General features: G+C 41.1%; 1 protein-coding gene across 1 annotated transcript; it reads left to right on the top strand.

Moving 5' to 3' along the window:
- The first annotated feature begins 11,373 nt into the window (after positions 1–11,373).
- On the top strand, positions 11,374–16,370 carry lsm6 (LSM6 homolog, U6 small nuclear RNA and mRNA degradation associated). The gene is made up of 4 exons (XM_079463439.1): positions 11,374–12,394; positions 12,786–12,884; positions 13,656–13,769; positions 16,163–16,370. Exons 1-4 carry the CDS (start codon positions 12,376–12,378, stop codon positions 16,195–16,197), a joined length of 267 nt encoding a protein of 88 aa, XP_079319565.1. The 5' UTR covers positions 11,374–12,375; the 3' UTR covers positions 16,198–16,370.
- Positions 16,371–16,584: the final 214 nt, after the last annotated feature.

Here is a 16,584-nt window from a genome sequence, read left to right as displayed (position 1 = left end):
TCATGCGATTTGAGTAGAGACTGCCCCCAGGAACGATATACGTTGGCTGGGGGACAGTGCACTCTTGGCAAGATTGATCCCAGGCACTCCAGGTGGCTGAGGAGGAGGGATCTGTGGGACCCTAGCTCGTCCTCCGACTGGGCTAGAACAAGCCAGTCGTCGAGGTAGTTCAGAATGCGGATTCCCTTCTGTCTGAGAGGGGAAAGAGCCGCATCCATGCACTTTGTGAAAGTGCGGGGAGCTAGAGAGAGTCTGAATGAAAGGACCATGTACTGATATGCAACCCCCTCGTAGGCGAATCTCAAGAATCGTCTGTGACGGGGGGCTATCTGAATGTGGAAGTATGCGTCTACCAGGTCCAGAGAGAAGAACCAGTCCTCTGGGCGTATTTGCGAGAGGATCTGCTTCATCGTGATCATTCTGAAACGCAGAAGCGCGGGGTCGACGAGCAAACTGGAGTGAATATCCTCGTGATATTATATCCAGAACCCAATCTGACACATCAGGGATGGCTCGCCAGGCCTTGGCCCGGGTGGCAAGGGGTTGGGTGCAATGGGGAGGTACGCCGCCTTTTGGGGGCTTTGCTCCCAAGGATAATGGGAGAGGAAGATTGCTCTTTTTTTGACAATGTTTGTGTTTTATTAAACATTTTGCAGTATGTTGTGTAGGCATTGGAACAGGCCCCGCACTTACAACCTTGCACATTGTCAATATTTTGCCGGCACCCGGAACTGAACGGGGTGACTCGGCAGACATGAGAGCGGTCTTTGAAGGAGGGCCAGCTGGAGTGGGCCCTGTAGCCTTCCTCTTCCTTGCATCGGTCTCAGGAGGGGGCCTGAGGCGCAGGGTCCAGCGTGATCTTAGGCTGGACACCCTGCTGTAGGGGATGTGGGTAGCGCCGTCCCGATCGGGAACGTTGACCGCCGTCAGCTCCCGGAGCCTTCTGAGCAGCAGGGGTTCTCACCGGCTGTTGCGTCGGAGCAGGCTTGGGGTGGGTCGCCACTGGTCTAGATCCGGGTCTTTTCGGCAGAACTTGTTTCATGGCCTGTGAAGACTTCTGCGCAGCCGTGAAGCGTTCCACGAATCCCTCCACCGCCGGTCCGAAGAGGCCGGTAGTGGAAATTGGAGCGTCTAGGAAGGGGACTTTGTCTGCCTCCTTGATCTCCGTAAGCGTCAGCCACAGATGGCGCTCGAGCACTACTAGGCTGGCCATGGATCTTCCTATCGCCTGGGCCGTGGCCTTGGTGGCGCGTAGAGCAAGATCCGTTGCGCTCCGTAGCTCTCTGAAGAGTGCAGGGTCAGGGTCGGACTCCTCCATTCCTTGGAGGAGCTTGGCCTGGTATACCTGGAGCACTGCCATGTAGTGTAGTGCCGAAGCCGCCTGGCCTGAGGACGAGAATGCGCGTCCAGCGAGGGCCGAGGTGGTTCTGCACGGCTTAGAGGGATGAGATGCCTTTGCCCTCCATCCGATGGCGGTGGGCGGACACAGACGTTTCTCATACCCTTTTTCCTCTGCGCCGTCCACGGAGGTGAGAGCGGAGGAGGAAGAAGGTCGAAGACGGGCCGAGTAGGGGGCGCGCCACGACTTTGTGAGTTCGCCGTGAACTTCTGGAAAGAACGGTGAAGTTCTTTGACGAGGGGCCAGACGGCGCCCAGGCAAGAACCATTCGTCCAGGCGGCTGCGAGCGGGTTCCTCTGGGGGAGACCACTCTAAACCCAGCTCGTTGACTGCCTTTGTGAGGACCCGGAAGAGCTCGGAGTCCGCACTTGGCCCGTGTCCGCTGGGTTCTGGAGACGGGGAGGGGGCGGGGTCATCTACTGAGCCCGCTAACTCCTCCCCGTCCGAAGCCGCTAACGACATGGTGTTGTCATCCTCGAGTTTGTTTCCACCAAACGAGATCATGTCGCTGGCGGCCGCCAGTGCACGCTGATCTGTTCGGGTGAAACAAACCGGGGAAAGCTCTCTCTCTGGAGAAGGCGAGGCACGCCGAGCGGGCGTGAGCTCGCGCTTCCCCGAGCGCTTAGTTCCTCTACCCCGCTGCTTCATTCGCACAGTGGCCTGTGCGGGCAGAGGCGGGGGGGATCGAGGGGCAGAGTCACTCTCTGAAAAGAAAGTTATCCGCGAGCGCAGAGAGGAGAGACTCATACTCTCGCAGTGAGAGCATTCCGTCTCTTTGAGCACGTTCTCAGAGAGATCCTTGGGAGAGACCCAAGCATGAGACGCACTCGTCGTGCCCGTCAGCGGCGTGCAGGATGACCCCACACGAGTGACAGGGACGACGCGGCATTTGTAGCGCAGTGAAAACTGCACGAAAACACCGCAGAAATTTGCTCTTTAGAAATTTTATCTTTTAGCGTCGCAGGATAGCGGCAGGGAAAAGACCATGCTGAGTGGCGAAACCACTCGCTAGCGAAGCCGTCAACAGAATCCGCCGGAAGCGAAGCCGCTGAACGAAGCCGCTGAGCAGGAGGTCGAATCCGCTGCAGGCGCTCTCTCGACGGTGAAGCAGTCAGTCTCGGGAAGCAAAGAAGGAGTCGCTGAAGGAGAAGAGATCTGAGGACTCTACGGCGATGCGTCTGCTTATATAGCCATAAGCCCCGCCCATTCTGGCGGGTGCCATCGCAATTGGTCCGGCAGCTCCGCTACGATTGGTTTAAAGTTTTACTTTTTTCCAACCAATCACCGTGCAGTTTCACTGCGCTATTGAATTGCTTCAGTCATCGGAGAAAAAGGAGTTTTCCCCCCCATAGCGTCCTGCTACGCAGTACGAGTGAAGTATCGATAGGGAACTTTGCTTACTGCGAAAGACTCAATGGGAGACAGCAGGAGAAGCATAGTCAAGACTCAAAAACCAAGTGAGGAGTAAGGGGAAAAACACAGCTTAAATATTCTAGGGGAAACAAGGCACAGGTGACCTGGATAACGCTAACAAGGACACAAGAGTAACAACTAAGACCTATGGCAATACAGGTGACCTCTAGAGGCCTGGAGACAAACAGCAGGAGGCAGGATGCTGACAAACATATCTATTAATTTATTGAATTTAGAAATAATAATTTTAATGAAGTGTATTACATGTCACTTAGTATATTCACAAGTACATATATTAATAATATGTTACTGTCCATCTAATCATGACCTTTTAAATTAAGTCTAAGGCCTCTTTCTCTGGCCTATTCATGTTTCTCTGTAAAGCTCTGTGACCAAGAATAATGTTATAAAAGACAATTAGTTTGAAGTCATTTATTCTACCTTATGAAGGGTCTGACCCTCGAAGACTTTAATTGCTTTAATCGTTTGATTTCTATGCCACATTTCACGGTTCTTTTGTCTTGAACGATTTTTTTCTGATGATAAGCCTCTCAGGCAAAAACGTACTTCGAAAAACTCCACAGATTACATGCAAATGTTGAATTTTTGTGCATTTCTGTGTTTCTTGTGCATGTTTGTCACCTGCATCAACAATGACAAGTTAGTTTTTTTATTTTAATGCCATGATGACAACTGCATAATTCTTCAGTTATTAGTTATCACAATTTAACTAAAAATAAATAATAATGACATAGTTTACTAGTGTGTGTGTATGCATATGTGGGAGTGTGCATGGTGTGGCTTGACATCTGGATTTATTGTTTTTTTCAAGTAAAGTTTAGATGACAGTTTTTATAAGAGGGCTTGGTGATGCTTGGAGTTTTAAGGGATTAATTGCTAGGTCAAAATTTCTATAGCTAACTACTGTGAATAGAGTGTTCATAATAGGATCAAGTATGTGTAATGTTTAAAAATAGGGTCAATTTGGAATGTTTGCATTTTGCATGTGTCTATTTCCGGTCAATTAGTTCTCAGTTCAGTGTCTCCCTATCTCTCTCTCTCTCTCTCTCTCTCTCTCTCTCTCTCTCTCTCTCTCTCTCTCTCTCTCTCTCTCTCTCTTATTAGACTCCTCTCCTTAGAAATCTCATCTGCTTCTATCAATTTCAATCAAAATCTACTGATTTAATACATTCTGAATACATTATACTGACATACTGGTGACACGAACAAAATGGAAAACCTCTCAGCTGTGGATACTAAGAAGCAGGGAACAATCTCAGCGCATAAAACACACAACGCTGACATTTAGCAGTTGAATGCAGGCTCTATAAAGGTAATTATTTTAACATTTGCTATTCTTGCAGCAATTTTGACTTTGCAGTGACTGCGCTGCTTAAAATATTAAAATAATAGTATTTATACAATTTTGTCATTCTATGCAGTGCTTTAGTGGTGCCTTGCGTTGCCATGTTGTGTATGTAAAAGAAAGACTTTCCTTCTGAATGTTTATTGACCATTTCTCCAACACTGTATAAATGCGTCTGAACGTGCGGTTCTTGGTTTGCATATGGGAAATACTATCATGGAAGCCTATGGTGATTACAGTTCTCTTTTGATCCACACACTGTAACGCGAGCCCTCAAGCTTTTGTGTGGCTATGGCTTTGTCTCTCTGATGGGATTTCTGCCCTCTCTCCATTTCCCTTTGTTTCTCTTCGTTTCTCTCCCTCTCTTCAAAGCTCCTCCTCCTCTTCACTGGGCCCACCAATGAGAGACTCTTCAGGTGCTGACCTTATCAGGTGGAGGTCAATGCCAGGTCAGGGATCTGTTGCTAGGCTACCATCAGATAAGTGGCGGGAAGACTGAGCACCGGGTTGCACTGTCATTCATTGCTTGTCGTGTAATCTCATTCATTTGCTGACAATTGCCTGAACGTCACAGAAGGTTATCGAGCCGATCCTGTCATAATTAAACACATTAAAATATTAAACCAACACAGCCAAGTGCTGGCAGCTCCTCTTGGCTTGAAAAATGCCAGACCGAACGGCTATTTGATAGCCGGCTATATAGCCTGTATTTGAAATCAAGAGATCTGAACCATGAAAACATGGCAAAGAAACAAGAAGGAATTTCACATAATCCATCCATCCGTCAAATGAGAGAAATATTGCATTGAACTAATAATGCATCATACATTTTTTAATGGACTATCAGTGTAGACCAGTTAGTTGGACTGGATCACTGAACTGATCCATCAATGAAAGGCCAAATCAATCACCACTTCTTATTAATAATAAATAGCAGGTCAATTTAATCTCACTACATTTACAAAATTAACATAAACAAGAGATTCAAACGTATCTAGTCAGTCAAAAGGTTTTCAGAACACAGTGTGCAAACTCACTGCGCACACTCTTAAAAATAAAGGTGCCCAACAATACCATTTGACCACATGGTTCAATAAATACATTTTCGCAGAATCTTCATGTTGCACAAAATGTTCTTTATAGTTGAAAACGCTTCTACAGACTATAGAAATACAATGCAGACAAATAGTCTGATAGCACAAAACTTTGAGATCTAAAACATAATTTTTCAGGTAAGGGCCTCTTTCAGAATAGAGTACCTAATTTTTGGTAAATTGCCTGAAATAAAGTTTGTGGTTAACAAAACGTCTAAAAAGTATTATGTTTGAATCTATGACATAAAATGTTATAAGCTATAACCCGCTTGTGAATTTTTAAACCTTTATTGTGTTTTGTAAACGTTGGTTGCTAACAAGTTGCTAAAAGTAACTACTTCCTTTGACGGGAATGTTAGACATCATCACGCATATAAATCTTACAAATAATGCAACATGTTCACAATTCTCTAAAGCATTAATGGGGATTCATTCACGGAGCATTACTTACAAGGGAACATGTTTTTAATAAAGTTTGAAAAAGATGTCAGAGGCTTGGTGGTGGTGACATATTGAGCGACTGTAGTGTAGTCTCTTTAAAGCCTCATGCTAGCCTTTTACTTCTGCCCATTGTATTTAGGCCTCAAAAATAGCAAATGTTGAGTTAATCAATAAATGTAAAAAATGTTCATGATCTTTTGTCTATCACAGCAATCTTGCAAAAGTCTATGGGGAAAATGCGTAGGCTTTCGGTCATGGGAACCAGCGACGCGCAAACTTCTACGTTGGCCTACAAAAATACGTCATCTGAGGTGCTCAGTTGTCACATCCATAACAGTAAATATTCTTCATAAATAGTTATAACAATTAAAATATAGAAACCATTTTATTAACTACATGTATAAAGAGCCATCGCTATTTTCGCTTCTGGTTTATGCATTTTAATTTACAGAAATCCTAAAGTATGTAGTTACTGTCCGTTTTTGTTACATCCATTATGTATGTTTCCATATTTTTAAACTTGTGCGTAGATCGATATTTTTCTGATGATCAGACTCTTTCAAAATATAAACAGATGGTTCAATATATTGGTAAAACATACATTATTTGAGAGTTTATACTATTCATCCATAACACTGAAGGTGAAATGGTTCTTTTAAAGGGACAGTTCAGTCAAAAATAAAAATTCTGTCATCATTTACTCACCCTCAAAGTAAATGATGACAGAATTGGTATATCCGTTGTTCCAAACAGATATACATTTCTTTGTTCTGCTAAACATAAGCAAATATATTAGGAAGAATGTCAGTAACCAAACAGATCTCATCCCCCACTGACTCCCCTGGTATTTATTTTCCCTACTATGGCAGTTAATGCAGGATGAGATCTGTTTGGTAACTGATATAAAATCTTCCTTTGTGTTTAGCAGAACAAAGAAATTTACACAGGTTTGGAACCACCTGAGGGTGAGTAAACAATGACACAATTAAAAATTTTGGGTGAACTGACACTTTAAGAACATTTGACATAAAGATTCTGTAGATCCAGAATGAAAATTTATGGCATGGCTGCAAATCCTTTTTGTATTTTTCGAAAGTGCATCTGAACATATTATTAAATGACCAGTCTCAAAAAAACTGTTCAACTTTCGCTTTATGTATGTCCTTCTTAATGTTGCAATTCACTTTTGAAGAGACATGTATATTCTTTCCGATACAGACAAACCAAAATATTGATGACTCATCCTGCATGCATCACATTTTTAGCCAATTAAATGTTGATTACAAAATACAACTAAATAAGTTCACATAAATAAACAATTAAAAACTCCTTTCATATTTTATACACTATTCTATGTAAAAAAATGTAAGCTGCTTTGTTACAATACACATTGTGGGGTACTGTAGGAATCTTTGTGATGCCTAAACCCATGCCAAGCCTGATGCATGATAAATTCCAACATCATCTCATCCCTGTCAGTCTCTGTAGTCTGCCAGTAGGTCCTCTCCACGACAGAATATTCTGTCACCGTCGCTCTGAGTCTGGCGGGTTAACGGCAGGTCAAAAGATTTTGGTGATCAGAGGTTCAGTGAGACCTGCTGGACAAGCGCTTTGATAAGAGGGCTACTGCTTCCATGCTTGCCCGCTTCTGAGGCTCTAATGTGGAGCTTGGGTGAGACTGGCACGTTCTGAAAGGCTAAGTCTCAATGTCTGGGTACTTGCCAGCTGACATTCCACTAAGACAAGCTAAGCGAGAGACACAAAGTAGGGTAGATTTATTGAGGCATCAGACTTGCAGAATGTTCTGTTAAATGCCTGTGGAGAGAGTGAAGATATTAAAGTCAGACACGGTGCTGTTCAACGTACAGAATCTACCCATATTCACCTTGTTGAACGCTTGCTAAATGAGCGACTTTAGGATCAAGTACAACATGACTTCCCATTCCAATGAATATTCTGCTAGCACAGACCACTATTTGTCTGCTTCTGAGTCACAACATCTCTGTGGTAGGGAACACTGGTGGTCAAAAGGCAGAGTGGGAGTTTGTGTATGTGAGTGTGGTTGTGTTTATAAGAGAGATAGATAAGAAGAGAGAGAGAGAGAGAGGGGGGGAGAGATCCTTACCCGAGGAGAGAGGAGTGTAGGATTTGAAAGGCAAGCTTACTGGCAGCCGGGAGTTTTATCTCTTTTTTAGAACAACCAGTGAGGTGTTTAGAAACCAGCATACCATCTCTAAGTTAGACGGTTGCCTATAAAAGCAGAGATGTTTCTCTCTTCCCAGGGGCTAATGCTAATGACTGTAAAAATAAATATCAAAATATGAGAAGAATGCCACGAAAGGATTTTCTTACATTACTGCCACAATCCCATAGTCACACGCACATCATTTTACTAATACATCAATTAATTGTTCTCCTGAGAGGATAAAAAAATATTGTTCAGAGGTTGCTCTTTTATAGCTCAGGATATTACATTTACTAATCTTTTAGGGTTCTTGTTCAGTATCATCCACGTATCAGGTAAAAATAATAAAATGGACTATTTTTGAGATACAGTAAAGATTTGCGATTCATTTTAATAGCATTGCACAGTTAATTTGGTTTTTTACAAAGATGTGGGTTGATATTATAATCTTTAATCTGCGACTTTAAATTGAATTTGAGCTCAGTTTAAGACTGAATTTGAGCCTCAGTTGCTGAGTTATACAGGCGGTTTCTATGGAGAAAAATGTAAGAAGCATTAAAAAGCTAAATCGTTTTATGAATATTAATGATTTAAAGGTCCAATGATTATGTAAAAGGCCTTCAATAATGAAGCGTTATGTTTTAATTACCTTTGAATTAGCTATTTCTAACTTCTTACATCGCGTGTCCCCTTACATGGAATTTGCAATGTTGTTTCTACAGTAATCCTAAATGGACAAACTGGCATACAGTGCATGCTTCGTAAATATTTTATCTCCTTCGGCAAAGAAGCAAAAACATGATGACATCTTAGTTCTGTATCAGCCACCATAATGCTTTAGAATGGATGGATGAGCGTTGGAGTGAGCCGCTGAATGCAATTCACAACCTCACCACTAGATGCCGCTAAATTTAATTCACAGGACCTTTAAGAATTCTTTTATTTCATTCTTTATTTTAATTATTTTTCCATCTGCTTTACAACTTGGGCAATGCTTTCCCTGTGCTTAGCTTTAAAAGTATATTTTCGAACCACAAACCTGATGATCTGGCAAGACTGTAGAACTGTATGGGCATCGGGCAATATGTTACAGCATGCTATGTGAACTCATCATGAAAGTGGAATGAGGGGGCTTTGTTCCAAAATGTCACAATGCATATTTATGGCTGTGAAGTGCTCCTTTTGTATACTCGATTCGCCTGTCCTTCAGTCGCAAACATTTCTTCTTACATCACTGTCATGACACGTGCAATCAAAGTATGCATATACGTAGCTACACTTATACATTTACCGAGCCATCTTCCCATTAGCCTTTAAGAGAAAAGGTCTCAAGAATTAGCAACACCATGCCCAAAGAACCAGGCACTTCTCAGCTTACATTTAACAGCCTTTACATTGAGTGGCCTGGCTTGAGTCCCACTCTCTGTGCCATGCCTTTTGGGTGGGTTCATGGAGAGCTAGTTGCAGGGTAGGTTTGAGGAGTGGGCTGCCAAAAGTGGGCGTATGTCCAATAGTGGTCTGAAACATGTGAAGCACTTCTAGGCATCAGACTTGAATTTATAAGACTGAATACATCCTCTTGTATAGTTGAATATTTCATGTTTTTTAATGTATTTTATGAAACTCGTAATTGAATGTGTACACAAACAAAAACAAAAAAAGGATGTTCCTGTAGCTAGCCTTGTGATAGAAAAAGTTAAGGGAACACACATAAATAAAAGATTATACATTCAGTGCGCTGTAAGTCATTTTGGATAAAAGCACCTGGTAAATTAGTTATCATAAAATGTTTGGGTTGTAAAACTGAAAGCCAGCAGTGAAAATGAACACCAAGAGCATTCCAAAGATGTTTAAGACAGCAAGGTCAAACAGATGCTCAAATTAGGCAATAGTATACAGAACAATGTCCAATAAATATCCAACATCTCATGGTGCCCTGCTGGTACAATTATTGGAAAGCCACATTTAAACGACTCTAAATTGTCCCCCTTAATATTTTGTGCAAAGAATCACAATTATGAAAGACTACCAAATTCAGCAGCTAAGAATAGAGTGAAGTCAACCATAATAAAAGCTCTGCCTATATTACACTGAATGAAAAATATAAAAAAGAACAAAATTTCAACATGGGACTGTGGTAAAATAAGAAAATTGATTAAGGGTCTGAATACTTTTGCAAGGCACTGTGTATTGTTCACGCTTAAAATGTTAGAGTGCACAGAGACTACGTATATTGATGTGTCTCATTAGTTTTAATTAGCAATTAGCGATTTAATTAGCACTGAAACTCCACAACAGACAGACAATGCTAATAGTTCATTGTGAGCGCTGAGGAATGTCTTCACTCAAGGTTAGACTCCGAAATGGCAAACTTAATGTTGGACGTTTCCAATTTTGTAACATGTTTGAATTTTGAAAAAATAAAATGTGTTTACCTTTCAGCTTAATACTTTTAGTTAAATCTTTTGAGATTTTTTGAAAAGGTAATTAAGAGAAACAACTGATCTAGAATCCAATATCTTCCAAGATTCACTTCGTATAAGACTTCTAATATAAACAGATTTCAGCGCAAACCACTTCTGCTATAGGGATATGACAAAGGTCCAGAGGATGCAACCAGTGTCTGAAATCACATTTGATAACGTGGCTTGCAGTGCAGATATTGTATATAGTGGGCGTGCATCTTGGTGTTAGAAAAGGTGAGAAAGGTTCCACTGCTCATTTTTGATCAAGGCAATGCTCCCCCATCATTTCCACACTATTACCCCCATGCAGTGCAGGGATTAGGGAGAGAGAAGGGGGAGGAGAAAGACTACACGCCAGCAGCCAATCTGGATTTCATTTGAAAACTCCCGTGAGGTTTTTCCATTATCCCCCTTCCATATCCAACTTGACCCCTTTAGAGAAAGCCCTGGCCTGCAAAGGTCAACCTAGTCTAGACTCTCCTCTCCTTGCCTTTCTGTCTTCTTTCTGGGGACAGCCTGCGGCAACCGAGAGGTCCCTCCTCCCCTCCCATCTCACACCCTTCAGCCTGGTGTCGAAGCTGCCTCTGTAATCTTTTCATTTTTCCTGCACTCCCTCTCAGGTCTTTGGGGGCTTTGAAAGGTGAGGCAGGTTGTACCAGCAAATCAACTGTGCCACTGTCCATCTGAGCTCACCAGCATCTTGAATACAAGGTGCAAACAGTCCCATCTGGCATTACTGGGCAGCTATTACCAACTTGTTACTGTTTTCAGACTAGCTGTGGGGTTCTTTCAGCTTCGCGGAAAGAGCAGATTGTCGGTGCTGAGTAAATGTAAACGTTTTTTTCTTGCTCTTTGGTTAGTCAGTGTTACATACCGCAGTGTTCACAATAACATAACTATATTGCTGAAAATAGAGCATGCAGCTTGCAAGGTCATGGGTTTGATCATGCAAATGATCAAATATGTAAGACCATGAAAGTACGCCACTGAAAAGCATTAGAACGTATAATGTCTTCAGTTTGGGCCATAAGTTAGAGAGAAACATTCCCTGTCCTTCACCAAGCAACATGCACAATGATGAAGAAAAAGCTTGTGAAGCCCAAGTTGTGTCTGTACAGCTCTATTGTGTTTTTTAGTAAGTATCCCTTAACAAGCCAAGCTTTTTACACTTTTGCGCATTTGCGCATTTACGTTACTGACAACTATGATCACAGATGAGAGATTTTGTTTAAAATAATGACTACTTTGATAGAAAAACGCATTAGATAACTATTCCCCAATCTTTCCACTCCTTCAGGACATTAAACCAAGACAGGCAACAGGGAAAAAATACTCATTGAATATTCATTAACTTGTGCCTAGGTGTGTACACGGCTCTTAACCACTCTTGTTTATGACTTAAGGACTTGTAGCGCTGACCTTAGTTTAACACGGCGCCAGATACCAAATTAACCTCTAGCCTCCTCAGGGCTACCAATGCCCTGCTAACAAGCAAACTGTCTGGATGCGCCAGAAATGGTTTATGATTGTGTCTCTCAGGTGCATGCCCTCCTCTTCCTGTGAAAAAAAAGATAGCCTTTTCTTCCTCATATATTATATTTTGTTGGCCGCTAAGGATATTCTGTTCCTAGTCACAGTATTGCTTGCTATTCATTGCTAGACAATGCTTACAGTGGACTTAACAGTGCACAAAAAACAATGTTTTATAATATATTGTATATTCTGTTTAATAAGAGTAACTTGCATAACATTACATATTGTAATAAGACTCTTAAAACAATGGAAATTGATGAAACAATCTAATTTCCAGATACAGCAAAAAATGTATGACCAACGTGGATCCTGCCCATTTATCTCTTCGCTTTCTTAATCGCAGAAGGATTGTTCCATAGCGGCTTCCGTACGCTGACAGTTTATCGAAGCCTGTGATTGGCTGTGTGCTGTAAACACCATGGAAATAGAGTTGGCGCTTCAGTCATTGGTCATAAACACTCCGCTGAAACGTGCAGTATATGTTGGAAAGCGATAGAGGTAACGTTACGTGACTCTTTAATGTTGGTTAAATTAACGTGCTGTGCTTTATTTGATAGTAGGTTTTAAATAATTTCACATAAAATTCAAGACTTGTGCACTATACAACTTACGTCTTAAGTGTTCATCGTGCGTTAGCACTGTGGATTGTAATGCTAACAGGCTAGGTAGCCGCTCATGCTAAAAGATCGGTATTGTCGCCTTTATTCTATTTAACGAATCCACCCCAGCCTATTTACAAAACAATTTTAAACTTCTCTTTTGTCATTATTTTGTATAAACAGGCAGTGGTACAATTATGTTACGAGGACAGAAAACACGTTTCTTTGCTAGCAATGGAGCTGAGCAATATATTTTTCTTGCCAACGTGATATTATTTCTTCTTTTGCAGCGAAAATGAGTTTACGGAAGCAGACACCGAGTGATTTCTTGAAGCAGATCATTGGAAGACCGGTGGTGGTGAAACTGAACTCTGGTGTGGATTACAGAGGTAAAAGTATTGTTGTGAAATACCTGCCACCTTGCAGTGGGGTTCTTTTTCATATTTATATATCTTAAACAATGTAAGACCAGTATAAGTTGGGGATAAATTACACAGGCGTTAATACTATTACTTTGTAGTGAAGTATATTGCAAGCACAAGTACTTAAACCCACCCAATCACAGAGCAGTATATTGCCTAATATTATATGAAAGCGTCACATTTGCTTATGATGATATGTGCATGACTGTCTTAAAATAAAGTAAAAATACATTCAAATGTATTTATCATTAATGTAGTAGTTTCCAGGACAGACTTTGGACACAGACTAGCACCAAACACGTTGATATGCTTTTATACAGCATTTCCCCACTCTATCAAATGCCACGCATGGCACTTACTTAAACTCCGATTACCACATTTTCCTAAATGGTTTATGGACTGTGATGTACTACGCGCTTTACAATATTAATAATCAGCTTTGCCATCACCTACCTACCTGTTGTACATGTGCTTGCAACTATATTATGTGTACCTTGTGTTTCTGTTAATGTTTTGACTTGTATATTCAGTTAATGTTGCGTACTTTTTTTTATAGTATGTTTAAATGTATCCTCAGTGTATGATGCATCTGCACATTGCTGTTGATGATGTGATATTGATTTGGTTGAGTCCCCTTTTAATAGTTCCTCTGTTAGCAGAAACTGTTTGATGGAACTGCTGCTGAAAATTCTCCAACAGGCATTAAAAGCTTAACTTAAGTATGTCTCTTGACCCCAGGGGTTCTTGCTTGCCTTGATGGCTACATGAACATTGCTGTGGAACAGACAGAGGAATATGTCAATGGTCAGTTGAAGAACAAATATGGGGATGCATTTCTCAGAGGAAACAATGGTATGTAATGTCTGTGTACCTTTTTTGTATTTTTCCTTTAAATTTGTTATGATAGTTTATCAAGCTGCCTAGACAGTCCTAGTGCTTTGTTGAAGGAATAGTTTACCCCAAAATTAAAATACCTTTGTTTAGTTAGAGATTGGGTAAGATGCTGTTTCATGCATTCTGACTTTTTTACACTGTTAAACGTGCTGGCTTCTCATGCTTAACATGCAAACAGATTTCTGTGCTTGATACACTCCCCAGCACTAACTTCCCTTTTTAAAATGAGACTATCTTTTGCACAACTAAGTCTGCTCTGCACCACAAGAGAAATATATTGACAAGAAAATATCAGTTAAGAATTTAACTGCGGTTCATGGCCAGCATCTTTTAGCACTTGGACCGCACCATCTATCAGTTTCAAATGATCTCCAAATCCAGATTTACAGTGAGGGAAATCATTATTTGAGCCCCTGGTGATTTTGTAGGTTGGCCTGCGTACAAAGAAATTAAGGGTCTATAATTTTTATGTTAAAAATTTAGGTTTTTTTAACTGATAGAAACAGAATATCAATTTTTTTTTTATATTTGATCCCCTACCAACCAGCAAGAATTCTGGCTCCACATATAGATTATGTGCTTATATGGACCACTGATTAGTCCTGTCACTTTAAAGGCGGGGTGTCTGCATTACGCTTGTTTAGACAAAGTCGGGCCGAGTACCAAAACAACTTTGTAGCCAATCAGCAGTAAGGTACAAAGTGCACAGGACGGACATTAGTGGAGCCAAGCGAAAGATGGGCCTGGGTGTGTTTGTTTTGGTGATTTGAAGATCAACAACGGCTAAGACAAATCTGACTTTAAGAAAGTACTCCTAAATCTGCTTGTTATGTACAGTATATAAAAAATGCCTGCCAACAGAATCTCTCTTCCATTTTAATCTCTCCACCACCATGGTCAAGACCAAATCGGTTTCAAAGGATGTCAGTGACAAGATTGTAGACCTGCACAAACCTTGAATTGGCTATAGACAGACAATATACAAAATAAATATCAATTGCCCTTGGTCTGGAGCTCCCTGCTAGATTTCCACCGATGGGGTAAAGATGATCATGAGAAAGGTTAAAGATCAGCCCAGAACTACACGGAAGAAGCTTGTTAATGATTTCAAGACATTTGGGACCACGCTATGCCACAATAGATATCTATAGCTAGAAATCTTGAAGCACCCGCAAGGTCCTCCTGCCCAAGAACGCCCGCCTGGCTCGTCTGAGGTTTGACAATGAACATAAAAATGATTCAGAAAAGGCTTTGGTGTGAGACCAAAATTGACACCCGTTTTTGGAGGGAGAGAAATGCTGACTATGACCACAAGAACACGATCCCTACAGAGAAGCACAGTGTTGGAAACATTATGCTTTAGGGCTTTTTCTTTGCTCGGGTACAGGGTCACCTGCATTGAGGGGTAGAGGGACGAGCCCATGTACTGTAGGGGTGGAGGTTCTCCAAGATTTTACAGTAGATCACTAAAGATGCGTCATGGATGTGCCTTTTAACATGACAAAGACCCAAAACATATTGCCAAGACAACCAAAGAGTGGCTTAAGGAGAACCACATAAAATGTCCTAGCCAGGCTCTAGACCTTAGTCCAACAGAAAATCTGTGATGGAGGTTAAAACTCCAATTTGCTGAGCGACACCAGAAACCTTAGAGATTACAGAGGAGGGGACTGAAATGTATCCCAACACATGTGTGATGGTGACCAACTATCAGAAATGTCTGACCTCTGTGCTTGCCAACAAGGGTTTCTCCACCAAGTACAAAGTTATGTTTTGCTCTGGGATCAAATACTTATTTCACTGACTGAAATGCAAATCAATTTTAGCCTTTATATAACATTTCCCCCCTGATTTTGTTTATATTCTGTCTCCTACCGTAACAATTATAGACCCTTCATTTCTTCAAGCAGGCAAACTTACAAAAACAACAGGGGATCAAATAATTATTTCCCTCACTGTATAACCACCGTTTATATAACATCCATCACTGAAATGCTGTGAACAAACAAACTACGGACTTCTCTCACTTTCGCAAGAGTAAGGAGCTGCAGCTGCATGCCCACAGCGAAGCTGCTCTTGATGGTAGGTGGGTCTTACTATTGCTCGTCGGTTGGTGCGTGAGTGGGTTATTACTTTCGCTTTGCCATGCTTTTCAGGGAGTATTGCCCAGAAAAAGAATAGGATCCCTGTTACGAAACAGTGTTGAGTAAATGAAACAGAATGTTCTTTTTTGGGTGAAAATTCTCTGTGTATGCTATTAATTTCTTTCTATTACTGATATAATGTTTAAACAGTCTTTTATAGTAATGTCTGTGCATTATTTACAGATTCATTTTTTCCTTTTTTTTCAGTGTTATACATCAGTACCCAGAAGAGGAAGATGTAACGCCATTTTACTTGTTTCTTTATTCAATGTTAGATAAGTGAATTATTGTTTACTGTATATTCTTAATCCTTTGTTACATGACAATAATGTCCAAGTTTGTTTGATATTTTGTAACACAAAGAGTTGGTGGTCTGCACAGTGTAATGCAGTAAATAATCTCTTTTCCAACCATATACATTGTGTTTGGGTCTTAATAACTTAATATATTTGCTTTTCAGGTGTTTCTGTGAATATTTCTATTTTGTGATTTATTCTGTAGTGAAAAATTACTTGATTTGCATTTTTAAGTCTATAGACTTAGAAAAGTCTGGATAGTACACATCACCATTTATTGAATTGGTCTGAGAAACATTCTCCTTGTTTTTAAAACACTTGCATTTTATCAGT

Source organism: Barbatula barbatula (assembly GCF_947034865.1).
Source record: "Barbatula barbatula genome assembly, chromosome: 8".
Lineage (NCBI taxonomy): Eukaryota > Metazoa > Chordata > Actinopteri > Cypriniformes > Nemacheilidae > Barbatula > Barbatula barbatula.
The sequence above is the reverse complement of the archived record's forward strand: the minus strand, read 5'-3'. Positions and strand labels throughout refer to the sequence as shown.